Source organism: Muscardinus avellanarius (assembly GCF_963383645.1).
Source record: "Muscardinus avellanarius genome assembly, chromosome: 16".
NCBI lineage: Eukaryota > Metazoa > Chordata > Mammalia > Rodentia > Gliridae > Muscardinus > Muscardinus avellanarius.
In genome coordinates this window covers 26,038,064-26,064,823 of record NC_137802.1, presented here as the reverse complement: position 1 = coordinate 26,064,823, position 26,760 = coordinate 26,038,064, and the positions used below count along the sequence as shown (strand labels likewise).

General features: G+C 46.7%; 2 protein-coding genes across 2 annotated transcripts; both read right to left on the bottom strand.

Moving 5' to 3' along the window:
- Positions 1-309: 309 nt before the first annotated feature.
- On the bottom strand, positions 310-26,760 carry SPAG5 (sperm associated antigen 5; the record flags this gene model as incomplete). The annotated part of the gene is made up of 24 exons (XM_080714001.1): positions 310-381; positions 615-695; positions 825-899; positions 980-1,135; positions 1,294-1,374; positions 1,763-1,874; positions 1,988-2,108; positions 2,372-2,458; positions 2,633-2,744; positions 10,331-10,469; positions 11,013-11,146; positions 11,572-11,674; positions 11,755-11,902; positions 12,069-12,162; positions 13,508-13,621; positions 13,739-13,831; positions 13,934-14,053; positions 15,085-15,219; positions 15,310-15,402; positions 16,078-16,152; positions 20,863-21,040; positions 21,830-22,923; positions 26,353-26,478; positions 26,710-26,760. The coding sequence occupies 24 exons, from the start codon at positions 26,758-26,760 to the stop codon at positions 310-312; spliced, it is 3,594 nt and encodes a 1,197-aa protein (XP_080570127.1).
- Positions 4,340-4,977, bottom strand: LOC308275425 (large ribosomal subunit protein uL13). The gene has a single exon (XM_080713689.1). It carries the CDS (start codon positions 4,969-4,971, stop codon positions 4,360-4,362), a length of 612 nt encoding a protein of 203 aa, XP_080569815.1. The 5' UTR covers positions 4,972-4,977; the 3' UTR covers positions 4,340-4,359.

Below are 26,760 nucleotides of genomic sequence, written 5' to 3'. Positions count from 1 at the left end.
CAGGGGCATTCTCATTCTACCTCTGAGCTAAACCCCCAGCCCTATTTTATTTTTATTTAGAAACAGGGTCTCGCTAGATTAATGAAGGTCTCACTATTTGCTGAGGCTGTCCTCAAATCTGCAATCTTCTTGTCTCAGCCTCCCAGGTACTGGGATTACAAGCATGTGCCACCACACCCAGTTCCTTTTTAAGACGGGGTCTCCATGTCCCCCAGGCTGGTCTTGAACTCCTGGTTTAACTGATCTTCCACCTCAGCCTCCCAAGTAGCTGAGAGGCATGTGCCACCACCCACAGCTCCTTTCAGTTTCTTAGCCCAGAAATTCTAGCAGTCCTTGTAGCTCCTTGGAACTTTTCACTACCTCTGGGATGGACAACAGAGTCTGTGAAGAGAAGCAGAAAAGGCAGCTGAGAACCACAAGCCTGAGGCTTGAGGTGCCCAGCCCCAGGAAGCACCCACTGAGGTACTGGGGAGAAAATGGGAGCACAGAGATGTGTACAACAGGGCATCAGGCCACCTCTCAGCACAGGCTGGGAGTCAGAGCTGTGCCCACCAGCGTTTCCCGGGGCCAGGCCTGCACGGGCTATAGTCACTTCGCCTCCTTCCCTCCTTTACCTCGTGAATATGTTGAACAACGTCATCTAATTTCTTTAGCTCCGTTTCAGAGCGTCGAAGGTTCTCCTCTAAGATGTTCCTCTAGAAAGCAAATAGGTGGGCTAAGACCTGTCTTTAAAAGAACAGCACCGCTTGGCAGGACCAAGGAACACGCAGGGCACTTGCCGGAGGGGGTAGGAAATGGCCCTGGAACAGCACGGAAATGCTTACATGGTTCTGGAACCTGACCATGAGTCTTTCCTTCTCATTTTTCATCTCTAAGAACATCACCCTCAGCTTGTCCACCTATAGATATGCCTGGATTAATAAGGGCACGGCCTGGGGGCCCCACTAGTTGCCCAGCTCATCTGTTAACTTCGAGTCACCTCCTGAGAGAGCCACACTTTCTCCTGGATCCAGTTGGTGGCCGTGGGCTGACAGTTGGAGTCCAGCTGGCCTGCCAGGGTCTCCTGGAGCACTTTAGTCTCTGTCTCTGCACGCCGAAGTGAGCGGGTAAGCTGTGTCACCTCTTCTCTGAGGCTCTGGAATGAGAACAGAGGTATCTAATAGCACTCAGAGGTCCTCTCTATCCTTATCCCATGCGGTGGACAAAGGTAGACCAGGGTATCCAATTCTTGTGTTTGGGACCTGGCTTCCAGTGGCATGGAAGGCAGAGGCCCGGGCACCTTGAGGAACGTACTATGAGCTCGCCACTCTTGTCTATTTGCTCTAGGATCTTCTCGTTTTGCTTCTGAATCACTTCTTGGAGCTCCTTTTCATTCTGGGAGGAAAAGGGGGGTGAAAAGGCACTGAGGGAGATCTGGCTTTGCAGTCCTTGCCAGGAGGTAGGAGAGTGCCTGGCCCACACTCGACTCGACCCTGGTGGGACCAGCTGATACCATTCAAATTCTTCCTCCACCGCCACGTCAGCCAAGGCACATGGCGGTGTTGGGAGAGTTCCGCTAGAGTTCCTGACTTCTCTCCTGGGGAGACAGGTCAGCCCATAGTTGATTCCCAAGTATGTGAAATGTCTGACCCCAGGAAGAACAAAACTAGGGCAGCAGTTGGAAAATCCCTACCACCCAGATTCCTGGAGAGACAATGGCTCCCAGTGGGCCAGTAGAGCTGCCCCAGTTCCTCATCGCCCCACTTCTAGGCCCCTCCTTCACCTTGTAGCGCAAGCACAAGGCCTGGTTCAGCTTCTCTATGTCTGCTTCCTTCGCTTTCTGGGCTTCCTGATGCTGCTCTTCCTGGGCCTGCAGTCTATCCTGCAAAGCACAACTAGGAGAGGAAAGAGTTCCGCATCATTCTTGTCCTTTCGGGGGCCGGCTGCGCCCCTCCATGTAAGGGGCTGTCTCAGTGCCCCCTTATTCTCAAGACTGTACCACACTCACATTTTTCGCTGCAGAGTCTCAATGGCTTCTTCTTTAGACTCCTGCAGCAAGGAACACAGGCTCTGAAGCTCAAGGAGATTAGTACTCATTTCTACCAAGCTCTTCTCCATGCTTGGGATCTCTGAAAGAGAAAGGCCTAGATAGAAGTACAGCCTCCGGCCCAGAAGGACGGGGTGTGTAGCCATCATATCCACAGCTCTTCTCCCTGTTCCCCACCTGTAGGATTTGAATATCCAGAACATCACAGATCCCAAAAGGCAAAGAAAAAATGAGCCCAAGTAGAATTGAGGTTTTTAGAGCAATGCACTTCTCACTGCTTTCGTCTTTGCTCATTGCCACTAGGTTTTCTAGAAATGAGGCAGGATCCCTGGAGCCCATCCTAACCTGTAGGCTGAAAGGAAGCCGTTGATGCCACCCGGGTGAAAGCACTCTTGTCACTTCCAAGCAAGGGCACAGGAGCTGGTTCTGACTCTAAAACAAAAACCAACCATGGGAGAGGGCCCCGCTGGCGATCCAGTCCGGGGTCTTCCCTAGTGGAGGTCAGGAGAGAGAGAGAGAGAGGCCTGATGATGGACATCTTCAGGAGCTAAAGATACCAGATGCAGGAACACAACTTTCCCACCCCCAAATCCTAAGGCCTTCAACCTTCAAATGCTACTGCTGATGAGACGCTTTCCGATTCAGCACTGTCATTAGGCAGAGGGTATTCTTGAGTGGGAACACAGGGTTTACTCGGCAGGAGGGTCTCTGGCTCATCCTAAGGGCACAGGAGAAAAAAGACATTAACATGTTTAGGTTGAGTGATTTCCTGAGCTCCCGGCCATTTCTGCCAGAGTGCTATTCCATCCATTACCGCACTGCTATATCTCTAACTCCTTTGTCAGCACCCTTCCCCAATCATGTGTGTGTGTGTGTGCGTGTGTGCATGTGTGTGCGTGTGCGTGTGTGCGTGTGCGTGTGTGTATTTGGAACTGGGGATGGACCCCAGAGGCATTCTACCTCTGAGCTACGCCCCCAGCCCTATTTTTATTCTTCATTTTGAAACAGGGCCTCACTGAGTTGCAAAGGGCCTAAGTAGCTGAGAATAGCCACGAACTGCAATCTTCCTATCTCAGCCTCTCAAATGCCGGGATTACAAGCATATACCACCACGCCTGGCTCAAACATGCTTATATTCTTAAGTCTCTTCCAATAAAAAAAAAACAATAATTTAAAAAGAAAGCCAGCCGGGCGTGGTGGCACACACTTGTAATCCCAGTATTCAAGAGGCAGAGATGGGAGGATCGCAGTTCGCGAACAACCCCAGCTACTTAGTGAGGCCCTCCACAATTTAGTGAGAACCTGTTTCAAAATAAAGAGTAAAAGATAGGGCAGAGGATGCAGCTTGGAGGTCGAATGCCCCTGGGTTCCATCCCCAGACCACACATACAAAAAAAGTTCCTTTTCGCCGAGCGTGGTGGTGCACACTTGTAATCCCAGCATTTGGGAGGCTGAGACAGGAGGATTGCACAGGTTCAAAGCAGCCTCAGCTATTTAGTGAGGCTTTCAGAAATTTGTTGAGACCCTGTTTCCAAGTAAAATATTTAAAAAATAGGTCTTGGAGTGTAGCCCAGAGGTAGAAGGCCCCTGGATTCCACCCCCAGTACCAAAAAAACAAAAAACAAAAAAACTCTCTTCTGAGACATGACTCTACTTCATGGAGAGGCCTCATAAATTTCTGGACATTACTTCCCTCTCCCCACAAATCCTTCCTTGATCACTGGACCCCTCTGGGTTCAGTCCTTGGCCCTTTTCACTGTAATCTATTCCCCAGGGTACCTCGCCTTGGGAACTCCACAGAAATATCCACTTCCACATGACTGACTCTTCAATCTCTTTCTCTCAACTGGATTTTTTCCCAGTCTCCAGGCCCAAAGACTGACTGCGAAAAAAATCTACCAGAATATTCCACAGTCCACATGAAAGCATGTGTAAAGCTGAGTTCACCATTTCCATTGTCCTACCCATCAAATCTCTATTCCTTCTGTATTTACTGTTCTAGAACAGAAGAGGCAGCAAATTATGGCCTGCAAATAAAAATCTGGCTTGCCTGCCAGGCATGGTGACATACACCTGTAATCCCAGCATTCGGGAGGCTGAGACAGGAGGATCCCAGTTTGCAGACAGCCTCAGCTACTTAGGCCTTTTGCAACTCACTGAGACCCTGCTTTAAAATAAAGAATAAAACATAGGGCTGAGGGTGTCGTTCAGCAGTAGAATGCCCTGGGTTCCATTCCCAGTACTGCGGGGGAAAAAAATCTGGCTTGCCAACTGTTTTTTTTTTTTTTTTTTTTTTTTTTTTTTTCATGAGGCATAAACAGTCTTTATTAGGCTCAGACCAAGAGTCCATTGGTCCTGAGGACCTCTGTGAACTTGCTAATTTTCTTCTCTACATTCTTTTCTGCCTGTTTCCGTAGCCTCATAAGCTGCTTTTTCTTCCGGTAATGGATCTTGGCTTTCTCCTTCCTCTTCTCCTCCAGAGTGGCTGTGACTGCCTGGTACTTCCAGCCAACCTCATGAGCCAGACGCCCAAGATAGGCAAACTTTCTTGTAGGCTTCAGACGCACAACCTTGAGGGCAGCAGGAACCACCATCCGCTTTTTCTTGTCATAGGGAGGTGGGATCCCATCAAACACTTTGAGGCGGTCCAGAGCAGCCTGGCCTCTCTTGGTCTTGTGGGGCAGCATGCCTCGCACAGTCCGCCAAAAGATGCGGCTGGGGGCTCGGAAATGGTATGGTCCCCGGGACGGGTTGGTGTTCATCCGCTTGCGGAGGAAGGCCAGGTACTTTAACTTGTTTCTGTAGAAATTGCCAGAAATGTTGATGCCTTCGCAGCGTACCACCACCACCTTCCGGCCCAGAAGTACCTGCTTGGCCACAATGGCTGCCAGGCGGCCCAGGAGATGGCCTCGGCCATCCAGCACCAGGACCTGCCCCTCCGCCATCTTCGGCAGCCGCCTGGGAAAGCTTTTTTTTTTTTTTTTTTTTTTTTTTGTTGTTGTTTTGGTGGTACTGGGGTTCCTGGAAGCCCTTCTACCTCCGGGCTACACTCCCAGACCTATTTTTACATTTTTGTTTGGAAACAGGGTCTCCTAAGCCAGCGCGCGCGGCTGGCTTCGAACCTGTGCGATCCTCCTGTCTCTGCCTCCCAAGCGCGGGGATTACAAGCGTGCGCCACCACGCCCGGCATTGCCAACTGTTTTTGAAAATAACATTTTATTGGAACACAGCCACACTCGTTCACTTAACCTTGCTGCCAATGTGAACTACAACATTAATTAGTTGAGATACATACCACACGGCCCACAAAGGCGAAATACTTTTTCTTTTTTTTAAATTCTGGGGATTGAACCCAGGGGCATTCTACCTCCCCAGTCCTCTTTTTTTATATTTGATTTTGAAACAGGGTCTCACTAAGTTGTAGAGGGCTTACCAAGTAGCTAAAGCTGGCCGAGAACCTGCAATCCTCCTGTCAAAGCCTCCCAAGTACTAGGATTATAAGCATGTGCCATCACGCCCAGCTTAAAAGCAAAATACTTTTATATGAGCTGGGCGTGGTGGCTCACACTTGTAATCCAGCATTCAGAGGCTGAGATCGGAAGATTGCGATTTGCGGACAGCCTCAGCTACTCAGTGAGGCCCTCAGCAACTTAGTGAGACCCTGTTTCAAAAATAAAGAATAAGAGCTGGGCGTGGCGGCACACGTTTGTAATCCCAGCATTTGGGAGGCTGAGACTGAGGATTGTGGTTCACGGACAGCCTCACCTACTTAGTGAGGCCCTCTGCAACTAGGAGATCTTGTTTCAAAATAAAGAATAAAAAATAGGACAGGGAGTGTAGCTTGGAGGTAGAATACCTGGGTTCCATCCCCAGACCCACACACACACACACAAATAATAATAATAATTAAAAAAAATAAAGAATAAGCCGGGTGTGGTGGCACACGTTTGTAATCCCAGAGCTTGGGAGGCTGAGACAGGAGGATCGCAGAGGTTCGAAGCCAGCCTCAGCTAATGAGACCCTGTTTCCAAATAAATTATAAAATAGGGCTGGGAGTATAGCCCAGAGGTAGAATGCCTCTGTGTTTCATCTCCAGTAACACACACACACACACACACACACACACACACACACACACACACCACACACCACACACACTAGGGCAGGGGGTGTAGCTTGGAGGTCAAATGCCCCTGGGTTCCATCCCCAGACCTGCAAAAACAAAACACTTTTATATGACCCTTTATAGGAAAGTCTGCTGACCCCAGATCTAGAGGGGAGTGTCACCATCTTTTTAACAATTGTCTTTTGCCTTACTCCTGCATCAAAGTGATCACCAGGTTCAATTTCTTCTACCTCATAAATATTAAACAAATCCACAGCCGGGCATGGTGGTGCACGCTTGTAATCCCCGTGCTTGGGAGGCTGAGACAGGAGGATTGTGCGGGTTTGAAGCCAGCCTCAGCTGGCTTAAGAGACCCTGTTTCCAAATAAAATATAAAATAGGTCTGGGAGTGTAGCCCGGAGGTAGAAGGCCCCTGGATTCCATCCCAAGTACCACCAAAAAACAAAACAAAATAAAAACAAAGCAAATCCACAAGCACCTTCTCTCTACCCCCTCTAGAACTGGCATTAGTTCAAGCCTTCAAAACCTAGCCTCTGCCAGGTGTGGTGGCACATACCTGTTATCCCAGTACTTGCCTTAATTTCTTCCTTGCCCTCTACAGCTCCTATACCCAAATCATAAAGAGTTACTTCTTGCCCTTCACCTCTGCCAGGGGTGGTGGTACATGCCTGTAATCCCAGTATTTGGGAGGCTAAGACAGGAGGATGGAGGATCTCAGGTTCGAAGTCAGCCTCAGCAATTTAATATGACCCTGTTTCCAAATAAAAAATAAAATAGTGCTAGGAGTGTAACTCAGAGGTATGCCCCTGGGTTCAATTCCCAAAACCATACACACACACACACACACACACACACACACACACACACACACGAGCCAGGAATGGTGGTGCACACTTATCTTTTGAAACAGGTCTCATTGAGTTACAAAGGGCCTAAGTAGCTGAGGCTGGCCATGAACCCAGATCCTCCTGTCCCAGCCTCCCAAATGCTAGGATTACAAGTGTGCACCACCATGCCCAGCTCAATGGTGCACACTTATAATCCCAGTATCTGGGAGGCTGAGAAAGAAGGTTCAAAGACAGCCTCAGCAAGTAATAAGACTCTCATCAACTAGAAAGACTCATTTCTTTTTTTTTTTTTTTTGGGGGGGGATACTGGGGATGGATCCCAGGGGCATTGCACCTCTGAGCTATAACCCCAGCCCTATTTTTTATTTTTTATATTGAAACAGGGTCTCACTGAGTTGCAAAGGCTGTTCGCAACTAAGTAACTGAGGCTGTTCTCCAACTCAGATCCTCTATCTCAGCCTCCCAAATGCTGGGATTACAAGCGTGCACCACCATGCCTGACTCAAGACCCTTTTCAAAATAAAAATAAAATAGAGCAGGAAAAGGAGATTATTCCTGGGCTCAATCCTCAATACCACACATACACAAAAAGAGCTACCTCCTATTCTTCAAGTTCTAAAGGAGCAGGACCTTGCCTTGTTAGCCTGGTAGTCCTACCACCTGATCCAAGTCTTGTAACAATGTAGATATTACCAAAAAGTACACATAATGTGTATGTGTATGACTTTGTACATGATTTTCAAATATAATCATTAAGAACTTTCATATACTGTTTCTTCTGCCTGTTGGGCCTTCCTATATACTTACCTTAACCCACCTAAACCTCAAGACCACCAAAGGTTATTGTGTGTGTGTGTGTGTGTGTGTGTGTGTGTGTGTGTGTGTTACTGGTAATTGAACCCAGGAGCAGTCCAGCTACAAGCTACACCCCCAGCTCCATTTTTTATTCTTATTTTGAAACAGGGTCTCAATAATCTAGAGGGCCTCACTAAGTAGCTGAGGCTGTCATGAACCTGCCAGTAAAATGCCCCTGGGGGTCTAAGCCAGTACCACAAAAAAAAAAAAAAAAAAAAAAAAAAAAACAGGGTCCCAAGGTTGCTGAGAGTCTAAGTTGCAGAGGCTGTCTTCAAACCTGCAATCCTCATGTTGCAGCCTCTCAAGTATTGGGATGACCTGCATTTATTTTTTATTTTGAAACAGGGTCTCAGTAGGTTGCTGAGGTTGTCGTCGAATCTGTGATACTCCTATCTCAGCCTCCCAAGTATTGGGATTACAGGCATGTGCTACCACACCTGGCATTGGTTGTACATTTATTTATTTAGTTATTTCATTTAGGTACTGAGGATGGAAACCCAGGGGCACTGTACCTCCAAGCTACACCCTCAGCCCTATTTTTTATTCTTAACTTCAAAACAGGGTCTCACTGAGTTGCAGAGGGCCTCACTAAATAGCTGAGGCTGGCTGCAAACCGCGATCCTTCTGTCTCAGCCTCCCAAATGCTGGGATTACAAGCATGCATCACTACGCCCGGCTTAGTCTCTTAATTTCTGAAACAGGATCTCACTGATTTGCGAAGGGCCTCGCCAAGTATCTGAGGCTGTCCACAAACCACTATCCTCCAGTCTTCGCCCCCGACAATGCTGGGATTACAAGCGTGCGCCACCACTACCAGCTCAGCCCTATTTTTATTCTTTATTTTGAAACAGGGTCTCATTGAGTTGCAAAGGGCTTCACTAAGTAGCTGAGGCTGTCCACAAACTTCAATCCTCTTGTCTCAGCCTCCCAAATGCTTGGATTACAAACTTGTGACACACGCCCAGATTTGGTTGTACCTTTAAATGTTGAATAAATAAATAAATAAATAAATAAATTATTTATTTATTTTTGCGGGTCTAGGGATGGAACCCTGGGGCATTTGACCTTGGAGCTATACCCCCTGCCCTATTTTTTATTCTTTATTTTTAAAACAGGGTCTCACTAAGTTGCAGAGGGCCTCTCTAAGTAGCTGAGGCTGGCCATGAACCACAATCCTCCAGTCTCAACCTCCAGAATGCTGGGATTACAAGCGTGCACCACCATGCCTGGCTTGAATAAATTAATTCTGTATTCTGAAAAATATCAACCATTTGTTATTTAGCAAGCACTGTGGAAGGCCAAAGAAGCAAGGACAAATTTCTGCTTTCATTGAACACTGTCTTGTCAAAGAGACCAGATATCCAAGGGAAAGTAATACATTTGCAAAAAGAGAGTGAGTGTGTGAGAAATGCAGCAAACAAATAAATTGCTGAGATCATGGAGTTTGGCAACTTTTCAAAGAAAGTGAACTACTGAGGGCTGTAATAGGGGAGGAAAAGGTATGTCTAATTTGAAAATAGAAAAGAATGATTGTGGGAAGAGCCCAAGGACATGTATGAATGGAGATGGGGCATATGTGTTGTACATAGGCAGCCTACTTGGAGTAAAAGGTTAATAATAAGCCGGGCATGGTGGCGCACGCTTGTAATCCCAGCATTTGGGAGGCTGAGACCGGAGAATCGCGGTTCGAGGACAGCCTCAGCTACTTAGTGAGGCCCTTTGCAACTCAGTGAGACTCGATTTCAAAATAAAGAATAAAAAGTAGGGCAGGGGGTATAGCTCAGAGGTCGAATGCCCCTGGGTTCTATCCCCACACCCACACACAAAAAAAGTTAATAATAGGAAGGCAGGAGCAGTGGAGTGTGGTAGCACATGCTTGTAATCCCAGCATCTGGGAGGCTGAAACAAGAGGATCATGGTTCATGGCCAGCCTCAACTACTTAGTGAGGCCCTTTGCAACTCAGTGAAACCCTGTTTCAAAATAAAAATTAAAAAATAGGGATGGGGGATGTAGCTCAGAGGTAGAATGCCCCTGGGTTCCATCCCCCAATACCACAAAAAAAAAAAAAAAAAAAAAAAAATAGGGCTGAGGGTGTAGCTTAGAGGTAGAATGTCTGTGGTTCCATCTCCAGTACCAAGAAAGAAAGAAAGAAAGAAAGAAAGAAAGAAAGAAAGAAAGAAAGAAAGAAAGAAAGAAAGAAGATAGGGCTGGGGGTATAGCACGGTGGTAGAATGTCTCTGGATCCCATTCCTACTCTAACACACACACACACACACACACACACACACACACACACACACACACACACAATAATACTAATAGGGAGGCAGGAGATGGACAGTTTGAGTGACAGGCTAAAGGTAATGAAAAGTCACTGAGGTTCACAGAGATGGAATAAGTGTAGGGTTTTAGGAAGACTATTCTATACAAGAAAGATAACAAGGGGAAGGGGAAAAGGAACCCCAAGATTTTACCTTCTCTTTTAGTTTTGACTGTAAGAAGATGGTCAGTTTCTGTAGTCGCTCATTCAGTACCCCTAGCTCTTGGGAATACTGGCGTGTCTTTTTCAGGTCTTGTTTCTGGTTTTTTGCTATGGTACTGGCCAGGTCAGCCCTGAAATGTCACACCGAGAAGATGGCCAACGACCAGGTTACCTTCTCTGAATACCTCTCCCAAATCCCCCACATTCAAGGAAAGAAACATTGTCACAATTCTTTTATTGGAAAAAAGCCAGGTGTGGTGACACACACTTGTAATCCCAGTACTTGGGAGGCTGAACAGGAGGATCACAGGTTCATGGCCAGCCTCAGCTACTTAGTGAGGCCCTGTTTCAAAATAAAGAATAAAGCTGGGCATGGTGGCACACACTTGTAATCCCAGCATTCAGGAGGCTGAGACAGGAGGATCGCGGTTCGCGGACAGTCTCAGCTACTTAGTGAGGCCCTCTGCAACTTAGTGCGACTCTGTTTCAAAATAAAGAATTAAAAAATAGGGCAGGGGTTGTAGCTCGGAGGTCAAATGCCCCTGGATTCCATCCCCAGACCCTCAAAAGAAAAATTATCTTCTTGGAGACTCTGGCTTTCTGGAGGTGTTCCTGGGAAAAATAAGTTCTTAGGGTGGGCTGGTTGGCACAGAGCACAGAGAGGTAGATCTTACCTTAGGTTCTCTACGGTGTCCTTGAGATTCTCACACTGCAGGCTGCGTTCCCGGAGTACTTCTAGTGTGGTTTTCAACTGACACTCAACCTGGTCCAGTTCTAGGTGAGCAACCTGATTCTCTTGGTCTGCAAACTAGAAAGAAGTGAGAAGAGAGCCGGGCGTGGTAGTGCACGCTTGTAATCCCCGCACTTGGGAGGCGGAGATAGGAGGATCGCTCGAAGCCAGCCTCAGCTGCTTAGTGAGGCTCTCAGCAACTTAGTGAGACTCTGTTTCCAAATAAAGTATAAAATAGGTCTGGGAGTATAGCCTAGAAGTAGAAAGCCCCTGGGTTCCACCCCCAGTACTACAAAAGAAAAGAAAAGAAAAAAAAGAGAAGTGAGAAGAAAGAAAAGGAGCACGAGATGGAGAAGGAAAAATGAGTCCAAGTAGAATATTTTAGAGCCCTAGTAAAAGAGGGATTTTCCAGTCCATAATCTCAAACTTCAACTCAGTACCCTTAGGCAAGAGTCACCTTCCCGAGGCTTACCAGCTCCCCCGCTACAGGCCAGGTTCCTTACCTCCAGGGTCTCCTTCAGGTCCTGCACCTCTTTGGCCAGCACAGCCTGTTGTTGCTGTAGTTCTGCCTGTGTGTGTTTTAGCACCATCTCTTCCTTTTGCCATCTGCCAGAGACCTTATATTAACTCCTGTTTGGTCCTCCATACTGGGTATCTACCGCCATAATAACCACACAGGAACTCACTCAGTAGCCTGCTCCTCATTTCTCTGGGTTAGCTGGCATAGCAGCTCATCCTTTGTGGCCATGTCCTGGGCACAGTGGGCATGCTGACTCTGCAGCTCTTTCAGCTGACTGTCCAGGTTGGCCAGAATCTGCAGCTGAGCCCGAAGATCTAGATCAAAAGTATCCCATTAACACCATAGTCACCAGGCCAGAAACCCTCCACACTTCTGCTCCAAAGCACATTCTTGCTCTACGGCCACACTTCAAGCCTCAGCCACCTCAAGTACTTGCGTGCGTATACACACACACACACACACACATGCACGCACACACACCTGTTGCTAAGCGACTGTTTTCCAACGTCAGTTGTTCTATTTGGCCTTTGCAGTCCTTTAAATGAGTACAGACTTGTTCCAGCTCCCTGGAAACCTAGGAAGAAAAGATAGTTGTCCTCCTATAGTTCTTTCTGAATCAAGAATCCCAGGATTGGTTCAGCTTCTCTTTCTGGACAAAATAGCAAACTACCTTGATCCTGGACAGCAACATTGCGGAAAATAAAGACAATCCTCAGGTAAAAGGAAAAGGAAAAAAATTGCTGAAGTAAAAAAAGTGGTGGCGCACACTTGTAATCCCACCATTCGGGAGGCTGAGACAGGAGGATTGTGGTTTGTGGACAGCCTCATCTACTTAGTGAGGCCCTCTGCAACTCAGTGAGACCCGGTTTCAAAATAAAAAATAGCCGGGCGTGGTGGCGCACACTTGTAAACCCCGCACTTGGGAGGCTGAGACAGGAGGATCGCACAGGTTCAAAGCCAGCCTCAGCTACTTAGTGAGGCTCTCAGCAACTTAGTGAGACCCTGGTTCCAAATAAAATATAAAATGGGTCTGGGAGTATAGCCCGGAAGTAGAAAGCCTCTAGGTTCCACCCCAGTACCACCAAAAAATAAAAAATAAAAAATAGGGCAGGGGGTGTAGCTTGGAGGTAGAATGCCCCTGGGTTCCATCCCCAGGCCTTAAAAAAAAAAAAAAAAAAAAATTTAAATAAAGAAAGAATAAAAAATAGGTCTGGGAGCTGGGTGTGGTGGTACGTGCTTGTAATCCCAGTACTTAGGAAGCTGAGACAGGAGGATCCCACGGGTTCGAAGCCAACTTCAACTACTTAGTGAGGCCCTCTGTGACTTAATGAGACCCTGTTTTAAAAAAATAAGGGTAGCCGGGCGTGGTGGCACACGCTTGTAATCCCCGCGCTTGGGAGGCGGAGACAGGAGGATCGCGCAGGTTCAAAGTCAGCCGCGCTGGCTTAGGAGACCCTGTTTCCAAAAATAAAAAATGGGTCTGGGAGTGTAGCCCGGAGGTAGAAGGGCTTCCAGGAACCCCAGTACCACCAAAAAAAAATAAAAATAAAAAATAAAAAAATAAGGGTAGCTCAGTGGTACAACTCCCCTGGGTTCCATTCCTAGTACTGGGGGAAAAAAAAATAGGGCTGGAGGTATCTCTCAGATATAGAATGCCCCTGGGTTTCATTCCCAGTACCAAAAAAAGAAAGAAAAAAAGAAAGAAAGAAAGGAAGAAAGAAAGAAAGAAAGAAAGAAAGAAAGAAAGAAAGAAAGAAAGAGGCTGAATTGTAGATTTGAGGTAGAATGCCCTGGGTTCAATCCCCAGTAATACAGTGAAAAGAAAACCAGAGTAAGAGGCTAAGGGCATCACCCTAGTGAAAGGCTTCTGCAAGCAAGAGGGAAACCAGGCCCAGGCAGTGCCCATTCCTGGTTTGTACCTGTTGCTTCTCCTCAACTGCAGCATCACGCTCCTGCAGGTCCTGCCGGCTCTTGGCTGTGAGTTTCTCTGTGAGCTGTCGAGACCGACTCAGCAAAGCTGTCCATGTCACATACTACCAGAGAAAGTAAACACACCTGAGCACAGGTGTCAGTAGAGCACACCTGAGGCAAGGCTTCTAACGGGGCTGGCTGTAAGTAAGGGAGAGGCTATGATGGCCTCAAATACTCACATCCAGTTGCATGGATGTCCAGTCCTGCTGCAAGGTGGAAGTCAGACTCTCTGTCTGCCGAGCCAGCTCTTCTTGTTCCGTATGAAGCCCTACCTACAAAGGAAGGATTGCCTGTGGAGGAAACTAAGTAGGAGGGATGTAGCCATCTTCCCAGTGTGTCAGCATAGACCCCAGGAAAGAAAGTGCCAAAATTACCAGCTGGGCCTGGGCCTCCTGAAGGAGGCCTCTGAATTTCTGCATGGAAGTCACATCCTGTTCTAGTTGGCTGATGCGCTGGCTGGCGTGTGCACAAAAAGCCTCTAGAACTGTCTCTGCCTGTTTAGAGAAGCGGTTGAATGAACACAGCAGTAGAGGAAAATGGCACAAAAAGCCTTAACACCCAGCACCCCGCTGGTTCATTTCTCAATTCCCAAGGGCAGTTGGTTCTTAGACCACCAGTCTGTGTCTCAAGCGCATTCTTTGTTTGTTTGTTTGTTTGTTTGCAGTACTGGAGATGGAACCCAGGGGCATTCTACTTCCGAGCTACACCCCAGCCCTATTTTTTATTCTTTATTTTGAAACCAGGTCCCATTGAGTTGCAAAGGGCCTCACTAAGTAGCTGAGGCTGTCCGTGAACCGCGATCCTCCAGGTCTCAGCCTCCCAAATGCTGGGATTACAAGCGTGTACCACCACGCCCAGCTTCCCAGACCTTTTTTTTTTTTTTTTTTTTTTTTGGCGGTACTGGGGTTCCTGGAAGCCCTTCTACTTCCGGGCTCCACTCCCAGACCTATGTTATATTTTTATTTGGAAACAGGGTCTCCTAAGCCAGCGTGCGCAGCTGGCTTTGAACCTGCGCGATCCTCCCGTCTCCACCTCCCAAGTGCAGGGATTACAAGCGTGCACCACCACGCCCGGCTTCCCAGACCTATTTTTTATTCTTTACTTTGCAACAGGATCTCACTGAGTTGCAGAGGGCCTAAGTAGCCTAGGCTGTCCATAATGATCCTCCTGTCTCAGCCTTCCAAATGCTGGGATTACAAGTGTGCGCCACCATGCCCAGCTCAAGTGCATTCTTATAGCAACCTTGAAGTTGAGCGGCCCCATGTCCAGGAGCAAACACCTGGCAGCTTACCACATTTTTTTTTTTTTTTTTTTTTTGGTGGTACTGGGGTTTCTGGAAGCCCTTCTACCTCCGGGATACACTCCCACGGGCTATACTCCCAGACCTATTTTTTTACTTTTTTTTAATGTAGAAACAGGGTCTCTTAAGCCAGCGAGGCTGGCTCCGAACCAGCGCGATCCTCCTGTCTCTGCCTCCCAAGCGCGGGGATGACAAGCGTGCGCCACCACGCCTGGCCCAGTTTACCGCATCTTTGCTCCTGAGGGCCAGCTCCTCTCTGTGTATCGCCTCCTCTCTTTCTGCTTTGAGGCTCTGGAGCTTTGCCCTCAATTTCTTCAACACATCAAAACAGCAGGAGACCAAGGTTTCTGCGCGCCGAGACTGCAGGATAAGATCAGATGCCACGTCTGGTTCCTTTTCTTGACTTTCAGTCCCTCCGGAAACCTCTACCTCCATCTTTGTGCTGCTTACCTCTTGACTCACAGTTATTTTATCTTCTTCTACGTGCAACAGGGACAGGTGAAACAAAGATGTCAACTCTTTGGAGACCAGCCCCCATGATTGCTGTGGAGGGAAAGACGGCTAAGCTAGATACAATTGTCACTAAGCAGGAAATAAGGTTACTGGAGAGAAAAGCTGCTGACCGCCAATTCCAAGCTCCTGATGGTGAGAAGTGCTTCACAAAGATTTGGGAGCCTCTTTTTACCATAATAGCTGAGAATCACCATCTATTAACCACCGAGTACTCTCCGTTTTGTGTGTGGGGTACTGAGGATTAAACTCAGTTCTATCTCTGAGCTACACCCCCAACCCTATTTTTTTTTTTTTTTTTTTTTTTTTTGTGGTACTGGGGTTCCTGGAAGCCCTTCAACCTCCGGGCTACACTCGCAGACCTATTTTATATTTTTATTTGGAAACAGGGTCTCCTAAGCCAGCGCGGCTGGCTTCGAACCTGCGCGATCCTCCTGTCTCTGCCTCCCAAGTGCGGGGATTACAAGCAAGCGCCACCATGCCCGGCCCCCCAACCCTATTTTTATGTTCTATTTTGACATAGGGTCTCACTAAGTTGCAGAGGGCCTCATGAGGTTGCTGAGGCTGGACAGAAACCTGGGATCCTCCTGTCTCAGCCTCCCAAGTGCTGGGATTACAAGCATGTGCCACCATGCCTGGCATAGTAATCTCCATTTTTTTGTCTTCACAGAAGACCTCAGCACTGATGTAAGGTCAGTCAATACGTACCATGACATTTCTGGCCTGCTGCAGGGCCTGTCTGATTTCTTGGCTCTCCTGAGGATGTTGAAGTTTCTTCGTTACCTAGCCAGAGAAAGAGTTGCTTCTTTGGGGCAGACGACATGCACCAACAGCTCCTACTCATCCTCCCAGCCCCTCCCCTGTCTTACAGGATTTGTTCCTATCAGAAAGAAGAACAAGGCTTACAGCCAGATGAAGCCAAACCAGAGCAGAGGTAGGTTAAAAAATTTCCTTTTTTTTCCTTTTTTTTTTCTTTTTCCTATGTGATGCTGAGGATTGAACCCAGGGCCTTGTGCATGCTAGGCAAGCACTCTACCACTGAGCTATATCCCCAACTCCTTTTTTTTTTGTACATGGAGTTGAACCCAGGAGCATTATCCAAGCTACATCCACCCACAGCTCTTTTTATTTACTGATTATGAAACAGGGCCTCACTAGGTTGCTAAGTCTCACTCCCTTGCAAAAGCTGTCCTCGAACCCACAATCCTCCTGTCTCAGACTCCCAACCCTTTTATGTTGAGACAAGGTCTCACTAAATTGCCAAGGGTGAACTCAAACTTGCAATCCTCCTGCCTCAGCTTCCTGGTAGCTGGGATTACAGGCTGGTGCCACTGTACCCAGTGGGAACACATCTTAACACTGATAGTGTCTTAGATTTGATGAAAGACAGTAATGCTTAAGAAAAATCACAATTGAAGCAGGGCCAGGAGGCACATGCTTATAATCCCAGCATTTGAGAGGCTGAGACGGGAGGATCACAGTTTGCGGACAGCCTCAGCTACTTAGTGAAGCCCTTTGCAACTTAGTGAGACCCTGTATCAGAATTAAAAAAAAAAAAATAGGGCTGAGCATATAGCTTGGAGGTAGAATGTTGCTGGGTTCCATACGCAGCACTGAAAAAAAAAGAAAAAAAGAAAAAAAGAAAAAAAAACCCACAATTTAAGCTGGGCAAGGTGGGACATGTCTGTAATCCTCAGGAGGCTGAGACAGAGGATCTTTTAAGTTGGAGGCCAAACTAGGCAACATAGTGAGATATTACCTAAAAAAAAGAAAAGGGAAGGGAAGAAAAGAACCAAGATTGAGCTGACAGTACATACAATCATCCATCAAGATTGGTGGGACCTGGGCATGGAGGCGTACACTGGTAATCCCAGCATTTGGGAGGCTGAGACAGGAGGATCGCGGTTCGCAGACAGCTTCAGCTACTTAGTGAGGCCCTTTGCAACTCAGTGAGACCATTTCAAAATAAAGAATAAAAAAATAGGGCTGGGGGGTGTAGCTTGGAGGTAGAATGTCCCTGGGTTCAATCCTCAGTACAAAAAAAAAAAAAAAAACAAAAACATCTCTTCATACGTGTGTGTGTGTGTGTGTGTGTGTGTGTGTGTGTGTGAGAGAGAGAGAGATGATGGGGATGGAACCAAGCCTCACACATGCTAGGCAACTACTCCACTACTGACCTACATCTCCAGCATAAACATTCTTTGCATATGTGTGTACCTACATGTGCACATGCACTCCTGAGAATTGAACCAAAGAGCATTCTACCTTTGACTCCATCCCCAGCCCTTTTCAGTTTTTATTTTTTAACAGGGTCTTGCTAAGTTACCGTGCACAGGCCTCAAAGCTGACATCCTCCTCCCTCAGCCTCCCAAGTAGTACTGGGATTACAGATGTGTACCACTGTGCCCAGCTATCTATTTTCTTATTTTTTGTTTATTATCTTAGGACAGATAAAAATCTTAGTATGCCCCAGAGATAAGTATGAGCTCAAAAGCAGCAGGGCCCTAGGAATACTCATTTTATAAAAGAAAGAGGGAGATTTCATTACTGCTGAAAGGCAGCCATCAACTAAAAAAATGCTACTGCCGGGGCAGCAGTGCTGAGTCACAAGGCCATGGCAATCTGGCCTTAAGGAGGCAGAATCACGTCATTTTCAGATCTCTTGGAGTTCATGGCCCCTTCCCCAGCAGAGCAGTTATCATTATCTACTGCGCTACATCAGCGCCCCTTATCCCTGGGTAGAGCACACACACTGCTCGGAGCTGGGCAGTCAAGCAGGTGATGAGATTATGCGAAGGAGGCAGCCAAGTGGCAAGGGCATGTGTGGGGCTGGGGAACGGCTGAAGGTGATATCATTTCCCCATCTTGGTTCTGCTTCAGTGGCCTCGAAAGGGAGCTGGCAAGCTTTGGGGGAAAGAGGATACGAGGCAGATTCAGGGATGGGAAACAAGGTCAAGAAAAAGAGGAAAGGACACCAAGATAACGAGAGGAACTCAGCACCTAGAGGAATAAGGAGCCCAGGATTTTTGGCAAAAGGAAATATTCCTGAGGATATTTTCAACTCCAAAGAGGTCTTTGGGCATTTGGAAACATCTTTTTTTAGAAGCAGCCACCGATTATTTCTTTAGCCATAATATGGAGGTTCTCGATTCCTACCCAACACCATTCCCCTCCTTCCTGGGCCTGTGTTATGCTACCTAATGTCCTCTAGAACAGTAGTGTTTAAACTGTTTTCCTCTCATTCCTCCTATAATTTTTATATTATTTTTGGGGGGAGTACTGGGGATTGAGCCAGGTGCATTCTACCTCCAAGCTACACCCCCATCCTTATTTTATTTTTATTTTGAAACAGGGCCTTACTAGGTTGATGAAAGTCTCACTAGTTGTTGAGGCTGTCCATGAACCTGCGATTCTCCTGTCTCAACCTTCCAAGTACTGGGATTACAAGCATGTGTCACCATGCCCAGCCCTCCTATTATAATTTGAAAGACTAACTACCCTTAAGTTTAAATTGTTGCAAAGCCTGCCATGCATGATGCACACCTGTAATTTCAATATTTGGGAAGCTGAGATGGGAGGACCACAGATTCAAGGCCAGTCTCAACAGCTTAGTGAGACCCTATTTCTAAATGAAAAATAAAATAGGACTGAAGGTGTAGCTCAGAGGTAGCATGGCCCTGAGCTCAAACCCCAGAACCAGAAAAGAAAAAAACAAAATGAATATATATTTTATTTATTTATTTATTTATTTATTTATTTATTTATTTATTTATGCAGCTCTGGGGATGGAACCCAGGAGCATTCGACCACTGAGGTACACCTCCTACCCTACATTTTATTCTTTATTTTGAAACAGGGTCTCACTAAGTTGCAGAGGGCCTCACTAAGTAGCTGAGGCTGTCTGCAAACCATCATCCTCCAGTTTCAGCCTCCTGAATGCTGGGATTACAAGCATGGGCCACCACACTCGGCTAAAAGAGAATATATTTAGAAGGCAAAAATCTAAGCCAGGCATGGTAGTTCACACTTGTAATTCCAGCATTTGGAAAGCTGAGACAGGAGGATTGCAGTTCGTGGACAGCCTCAGCTACTTAGGCCCTTTGCTTAGTGAGACCTGTTTCAAAATAAAGAATAAAAAATAAGGCTAGGGGTGTAGCTCGGAAGTAGAATACCCCGGGGTTCCATCCCCAGTACCACCAAAAAAAAAAAAAAAAAAAATATATATATATATATATATAGAAACTGATTCCTTTTCCTGTGGTACTAGGGATTGACCCTGTGGGCATTCTACCTCCAAGCTACACCCCCAGCCCTATTTTTTCTTCTTTTTTGAAATAGGGTCTCTTTAGGTTGATCAGAGTCTAACTACTTGCTGAGGCTGTTCGTGAACCAACAATCCTCCTGTCTCAGCCTTTCATGTACTGGGATCACAGGGGTGCACCACCACACCCACCTTAGAAACATATTCCTTTAAAACTTTCCTTGTAGCCCAGTGTAGTGGAGCCCTTGTAATCCCAGCATTTGGGAAGGTGAGACAAGAAGATCATGGTTCAAGGACAGCCTCAGCTACTTAGTGAGGTTCTCTGCAACTTAGTTAGACCCTGTTTCAAAATAAAGAATAAAAAATAGGGCTGGGGGTTTAGCTTGGAGGTAGAATGCACCTGGGTTCCACCCCAGTACCACCAAAAAAAAAAAAAAAAAAAAAAAAAAAAAACCACCCCACAACTTTTCTTGCTTATACTCCCTTGAAAGTCTTGATGACCCCAGGGTATACTAAGTAACCAAAGATTTAAGGTTTTCCAGATTTTTCAGCTTATATATTTTTCTAGGAATGAGCCTGTGACTAAGGAGTTCCCTTTGCTCTCTAGCAGCATAAATTCTGAGGTTGGAGCTGGGTGTGGCTGTAAGCCCAGCCACAAGTCCCTGGATTCTATCCCCAGTACCACAAAAAATAAATAAGTAAATAAATAATACTTGGTGAGGCTTTCAACAACTTAGTGAGACCCTGTTTCCAAATAAAAGATACTGGGGATGGAACCCAGGGGTTTTCTACCTCCAGGTTATACTCCCAATAGTTATTTTTATATTTTATTTGGAAACAGGGTCTTACTAAGTGGCTGAGAGCCTCACTAAGTAGCTGAGGCTGGCTTCGAACCTGCATAATCCTCCTGTCTCAGCTTTCCAAGTACTGGGATTACAAGTGTACGACACCACACCATGCTAAAATAAATTCTGAAGATGGAAGTCTACTAGGATGCTCCAATCTATAGAAGAAAGCTTCTTCTTTATTTTCTTTTTTCTTTTTTGGTACCGGAGATTGAACCTAGGGGCAGTCTACTTTCAAGCTATATCCTCAGCCCTATTTTATTTTTTATTTTGAAACAGGGTCTTGCTAAATTGCTGAGCCTGGCCTCAAAACTGTGATCCTTCTTTCTCAGCCTCCTGGGAGAACAGACATGTGCCACTACACCAGGCTGGAAGAAAGCTTCTTACCCCAGTAGGAAAGGTGTCGGTCTGTGTGCTACTATCCCGAGTTTCTGGATGAAGGACAGCCATGTGGCGCTTCCAGTCCCGCAGCTGGCGAGAGAGAACCTCCAGAATGACAAGAGAGTTCAGCAGATTATCTTCCAGGTCATGTCGGGACAAGGCAGTCAGATTTGGAGGACGACAGCTGCAGTGGGAAGAGAAGAACATGAGGAAAAGGAGAAGGGACGGGCCAAGCGCAGTGGCTGAGACAGGACATCACAGGTTTGAGCCAGCCTCTGCCACTTAGCAAGGCCCTCAGCAACTTAGACTCTACTTCAACATGAAAAATAAGAGCCGGAGCCGGGCGTGGTGGCGCACGCTTGTAATCCCCGCGCTTGGGAGGCTGAGACAGGAGGATCGCGCAGGTTCGAAGCCAACCTCAGCTACTGAGTGAGGCTCTCAGCAACTTAAGTGAGACCCTGTTTCCAAATAGAATATAAAATAGGTCTGGGAGTGTAGCCCGGAGGTAGAAAAGCCCCTGGGTTCTATCCCCGTACCACAAAAAAAAAAAAAAAAAAAAGAGCCGGGTGTGGTGGTGTGCTTGTAATCCCCGCGCTTGGGAGGCTGAGACAGGAGGATCGCGCAGGTTCAAAGCCAGCCTCAGCTACTTAGTGAGGCTCTCAGCCACTTAGTGAGACCCTGTTTCCAAATAAACTATGAAATATCTGGGAGTATAGCCTGGATGTAGAAAGCCTCTGGGTTCCACCCCTAGTATCACAAAAAAAAAAAAAAAAAAAAAAAAAAAAAGGGCTGGCGGTGTAGCTCAGGGGTAGATAGAATGCCCTTGGATGGATGGATGGATGGATGGATGGATGGATGGAAGGAAAGAAAGAAAAAGGAGGAGGAAGAAGGGGGGGAGAGGGAGGGGAAGGGATGTGAGTGACAGGTGAAGGGTAATGAAGTTCCAGAGGCACAAGAGTAAATGGGCACTCACCCCCGCAGAAGGAGCTCTGTCTCTGAAGTGCTATCCTTGGTGTCCAGCGAGCCTGCCTGGGATTTGTCCGTACTCTTTTCCTGCAGTGCTGGAGGAGTAAACCAAGTCCCCACAGAGCAAGTAGAGAAGGGGGTAGTGCCAATGGCAGCATCCTGAAGCACAGAGGGAAGGGACAAGCTCTGGCGGAGGTTCTCTAGCATAGCTGAGGTGTTCACACCTTTTTCTAGCCAGGCCAATGGGGACATCCAAGTCTCTGCTGACTCAGAGCCGAGAATCCCAGCAGCATCTTCTACTGTTGGGCCTGGAGCTGCCTGGGATTCCATTTCTACTGGACTTGGCATTAGGCATGGGGATGGAACATCTTCCACATTTGAGATAAGTACCTGACCTCCCAATTCAGCCTCCCCAGGAAGTGTGGGAGAGCTCATTTCCCTTTCCTCTATAGCTCTGAGCTCTATAATTTCGTCTCCTGGGTCCACACGGTTGATGGGGGAGTCTGCTGCCAGGGCAGCTGGAGAGGAAAGCCCCAACACAGACACGGGTGAGAAGGCAATACTTTCAAAAGGTACTAAGTCCTCAGACGCAGCTTCGGTCCTACTGTCCCTCAGGCTTTCCTTGGAGCAGTGTAGTTGTTGCTCAGAACAGGGATTTGGTGGATATTCCAAGAGCTGGGATAGAGAATCCTGAAATGTAGTTTTCTCAGGCATAGCAGCGGCAAATTCTGAAAAGGTGTCTTCCATGCAAGAAGCCACCTGCCTCCTCTCCAGATCCCCTAGCCTCAGAGGCTCACTCAGAAAGCTGCTGTTTGTCTCTGCCATGATATCTGGATGGGGCTCAAGTGTAACGTCTTGCTGCTGCTCCAATGGACTAGGTACAAGGTCCACAGTTTGAACGACACAGTCGTCCACTGGGTCCACTGTTTTCTCAGAGGCTTTTGGAGTAGAATTGATTTGGGGAGTCAGGTGTAGGAACTGCTCATCTGATTCATGTTGACAAGCTTCTAGCCACTTTGAAGGATGGCTGACTTGTTCTGAAGGGGAGTTTGTCCTCTTGGCATTGACAAAATCCAGTAGAGATGAGTTGTTGCTGCCTTCCTGTCAAAGGAAACAAAGTTAGTTGATGAAGGCAGTTAATTTAGTGCAAGATATTGTCCAAACTCAAGAAAATCAGAGTTCTCATTCCCTCTATTGAGTTAATAACTTGACTAATTCTTCCTGCTTACTACACCGACACAATAATAAGGAAAGAAAACTTAGAAAACCATTTTGGGTCCTTCCAAGTGAACCACTCTATAGTATAAACAGGCTAAAAATATCTAGCCATATCATGAGGCATTGTTAACTTGAATATGACCTTTTATTTCTATTCCTCACTCCTAAGGAAACAGATAGGAGGAAGGCATAATCTCTTTCTTAAGAGAACAGGTAGGAGGCTCAAGCTCTATCAGAATCTGGAGTTGGTAGCCAGGGTGTGGTGGCACATGATTGTAATCCTGGTATTGGGAAGCTGAGACAGAAAGATTGCAGGTGGTTAGTCAGCCTCAGCAACTTAAAGAGGCTCTCAGGAACCTAGTGAGACTCCGTTTCCAAAAAAGAAGCTGGATATGGTAGTGAACCCTGTAATCCCACTACTTATAAGGCTGAGTCAGGAAGATTGCAGATTCAAGGCCAGCCTCAACAATTTAGTGAGGTCCTCTGCAAATCAGTGAGATCTCATTTCAAAATAAAAATAAAACCAAGAGTGGTGGCACATACTTGTAATCCCAGCGCTTAGGAGGCTGAGACAGGAGGATGGCACAGGTTCGAAGCCAGCCTCAGCTACTTAGTGAGGCTCTCAGCAACTTAGTGAGACCCTGTTTCCAAATAAATTATAAAATAGGGCTGGGAGTGTAACCTAGAGGTAGAATCCCTCTGGGTTCCATTCCCAGTACTGCAAAAAATAAAAAATAAATGAATAAGCCAGGCGTGGTGGCGCATGTTTGTAATCCCAACATTCGGGAGGCTGAGACCAGAGGATCACAGTTCGCGGACAGCCTCAGCTACTTAGTGACGCTCTCCACAACTTAGTGAGACCTGGTTTCAAAATAAAGAATAAAAAATAGGGGCAGGGGGTGTAGTTCGGAGGTCAAATGCCCCTGGGTTCCATCCCCAGACCCACCAAATAAATAAATAAATAATAAATAATAAAAAAATAAATTAATGAATAACTAGTTAGGTGTGGTAGTGCATGCTTGTAATCTCAGTACTTGTGAGGCTGAGACAGGAGGATTACAGGTTCATGGTCAGCTTCAGCTACTTAGTGAGACCCTCTGCAACTTAGCAAGACCTGTTTCAAAATAAAAGAATAAAAAATAAGCCAGGAGCCAGGCATGGTGGCGCACGCTTGTAATCCTAGCATTCAGGAAGCTGGGACTGGAGGATCTCAGTTCACAGACAGCCTCAGCTACTTAGTGAGGTCCTTTACAACTAGATGAGACCCTGTTTCAAAATCAAGAATAAAAAATAGGGCTGGGAGTGTTGCTCGGAGGTTGAATGCCCCTGGGTTCCATTCCCAGACCCACAAAACATTAAAAAAAATAATAATAAATAAATAAAGAATAGAAGCCAGGCATGGTGGCGCATGCTTGTAATCCCAGCGCATGGGAGGCTGAGACAGGAGGATCGGACAGGTTCAAAGCCAGCCTCAGCTACTGAGTGAGGTTCTCAGCAACTTAGTGAGACTCTGTTTCCAAATAAAGTATAAAATAGGTCTGGGAGTATAGCCCAGAGGTAGAAAAGTCCCTGGGTTCTACCCCCAGTACCACAAAAAATAAAATAAAATAAAATAAAAATAAAGAATAGAGCCGGGCATGGTGATACACGCTTGTAATTCCAGTACTTGGGAGGCTGAGACTCAAGGGTTCACAGCCAGCCTCAGCTACATAGTGAGGTCCTCTACAACTTAGTGAGACCCTGTTTCAAAATAAAGAATAAAAAATAGGGCTAGGGGTGTAGCTCGGGGGTAGAATGCCCCTGGGTCCAATCCCTAGTAAAGAAAAATAAATAAATAAATAAATAAATAAATAAATAAATAAGCAAGCAAGCAAGTAAGCCAGACGTGGTGGCACATGCTTGTAATTCTAGTATCTGGGAGGCTGAGACAGGAAGATTGCAGGTTCAAAGCCAGTCTCAGCAATGTAGCGAGGCTCTCAGAACCCTAGTAAGACCCTGTTTCCAAATATAGGAATAAAAAAATCAGGCTGGGAGTGCAGCTTGGAGGTAGAATGCCCCTGGGTTTAATCCCCAGTATCACAAAAAAAAAAGAAAAGAAAAATAATTGACCCTGAGCTCTTTGGAAGCCAGAGAAAGAGGGGAAATATGGTAAATCTCATAGTTCTCTTGATCAGAAACAAAAAGGAATAGCAGTAAATTCTAAAAAAAAAAAAATTCCAGGAACCTTAGAGAGGGGTCAATCTTTCTTTGAGAAGTAAGTGTGTGTGTGTGTGTGTGTGTGTGTGTGTGTGTGTGTGTTGCTGGGGATAGAATCCAGGGGCATTCTACCTCTGAGCTACACCCCCAGCCTTAATTTTTTTTTTTTTTCAGTACTGGAGATGAAGCCCAGGGGCATTCTTCCTCCAAGCTATGCCCCCAGACCTATTTTTTATTATTTTTATTTTGAAACAGGGTCTCACAGAGTTGCAAAGGGCCTTACTAAGTAGCTGAGGCTGTCTGCGAATGTAATCCTCCTATCTCAGCCTCCCAAATGCTGGGATTACAAGCGTGCGCCACCATGCCACATCAGCTCTTACTTTGTTTATTTTGAAACAAGGTCTTGCTAAGTTGCTGAAGGCCTCATTATGTTGCTGAGGCTATCCTGGAACCTGTGATCCTACTGTCTCAGCCTCCCAAGTATTGAAATTACAGGCATGGACCACTACATCTGGCTTCCTTAACAAGTTTGTTTGTTTCTTTTGCAGTACTGGGGATGGAACCCAGGGGCATTCTACCTCCGATCTACACCCCCAGCCCTATTTTTTATTCTTTATTTTTGAATCGGGGTCTCAGAGTTGCAAAGGTCCTCACTAAGTAGCTGAGGCTGTCCTTGAACCACGATCCTCCGGTCTCAGCCTCTCAAATGCTGGGATTACAAACGTGCTCCTTAAGTTTTTATAGCAACTAAAAAGTAGTTTGTACTGGCTATCTGCCGGAGTGGATGAATAATGCCTCAGTCTTGAATCATGAGTGATCCCATGTTAGAGGAAGACCACGAATCAGGGTGGTAGTATTTCTCAGTAGTTTGGAAAAGGTCGAATGGGGAAGGAGATAATAAAAAGTAAAAGCTAAATAGAGGTTCGATTTCTCAGTGGATTTCCCTTAACCACCCCAGGGCACCTCTCTGTTGGCCTGAATAGCTGTAAATGGATGTCACTGCGGTAGAAGGCTTCATTATCGTTATTAATTACGTTCCAGCCCTGGCCCTCTGTTCCCCAGAGTTCTCAGCCTGGGCAAATAGCCCAGTGGTGAAGCTGTCCAGGTGAATCTCACCTGCAGCCCCAGCTTGCACAGTGATGGAGTCAGCGAGGAGCACAAAGGAGGCCCTTTTCCAGAGTTGGTAAGGGCTCCAGGCTGCAGGACAAGTTCTCGGAGAGGAGTTCTCATAGCTGGTTTTCCCTGAGAAAGAAAGCAAAAAGAAAGTGAATGTGAGAAAGCTTGAGCTCCCAGCCGCCCGCCCTCCCTTCCTCCCGAACGAGCCCATTACGCGTTAAGAGCAGGTTCCCAGCCCAATCCTCCCGGCAAAGCGAATAAAAATCTCCAAACGTTCCCAGCCCCAAGTCCCACTCCGCTCGCCGGGACCCTCGGCACCGCCCAGGCCCAGCTTCCCACGGCAGCTCTCCCGCTCACCGGCTGGGGGGAAGGAGACAGGCTGAGGTTCAGCTTTTTCACACGCCACAT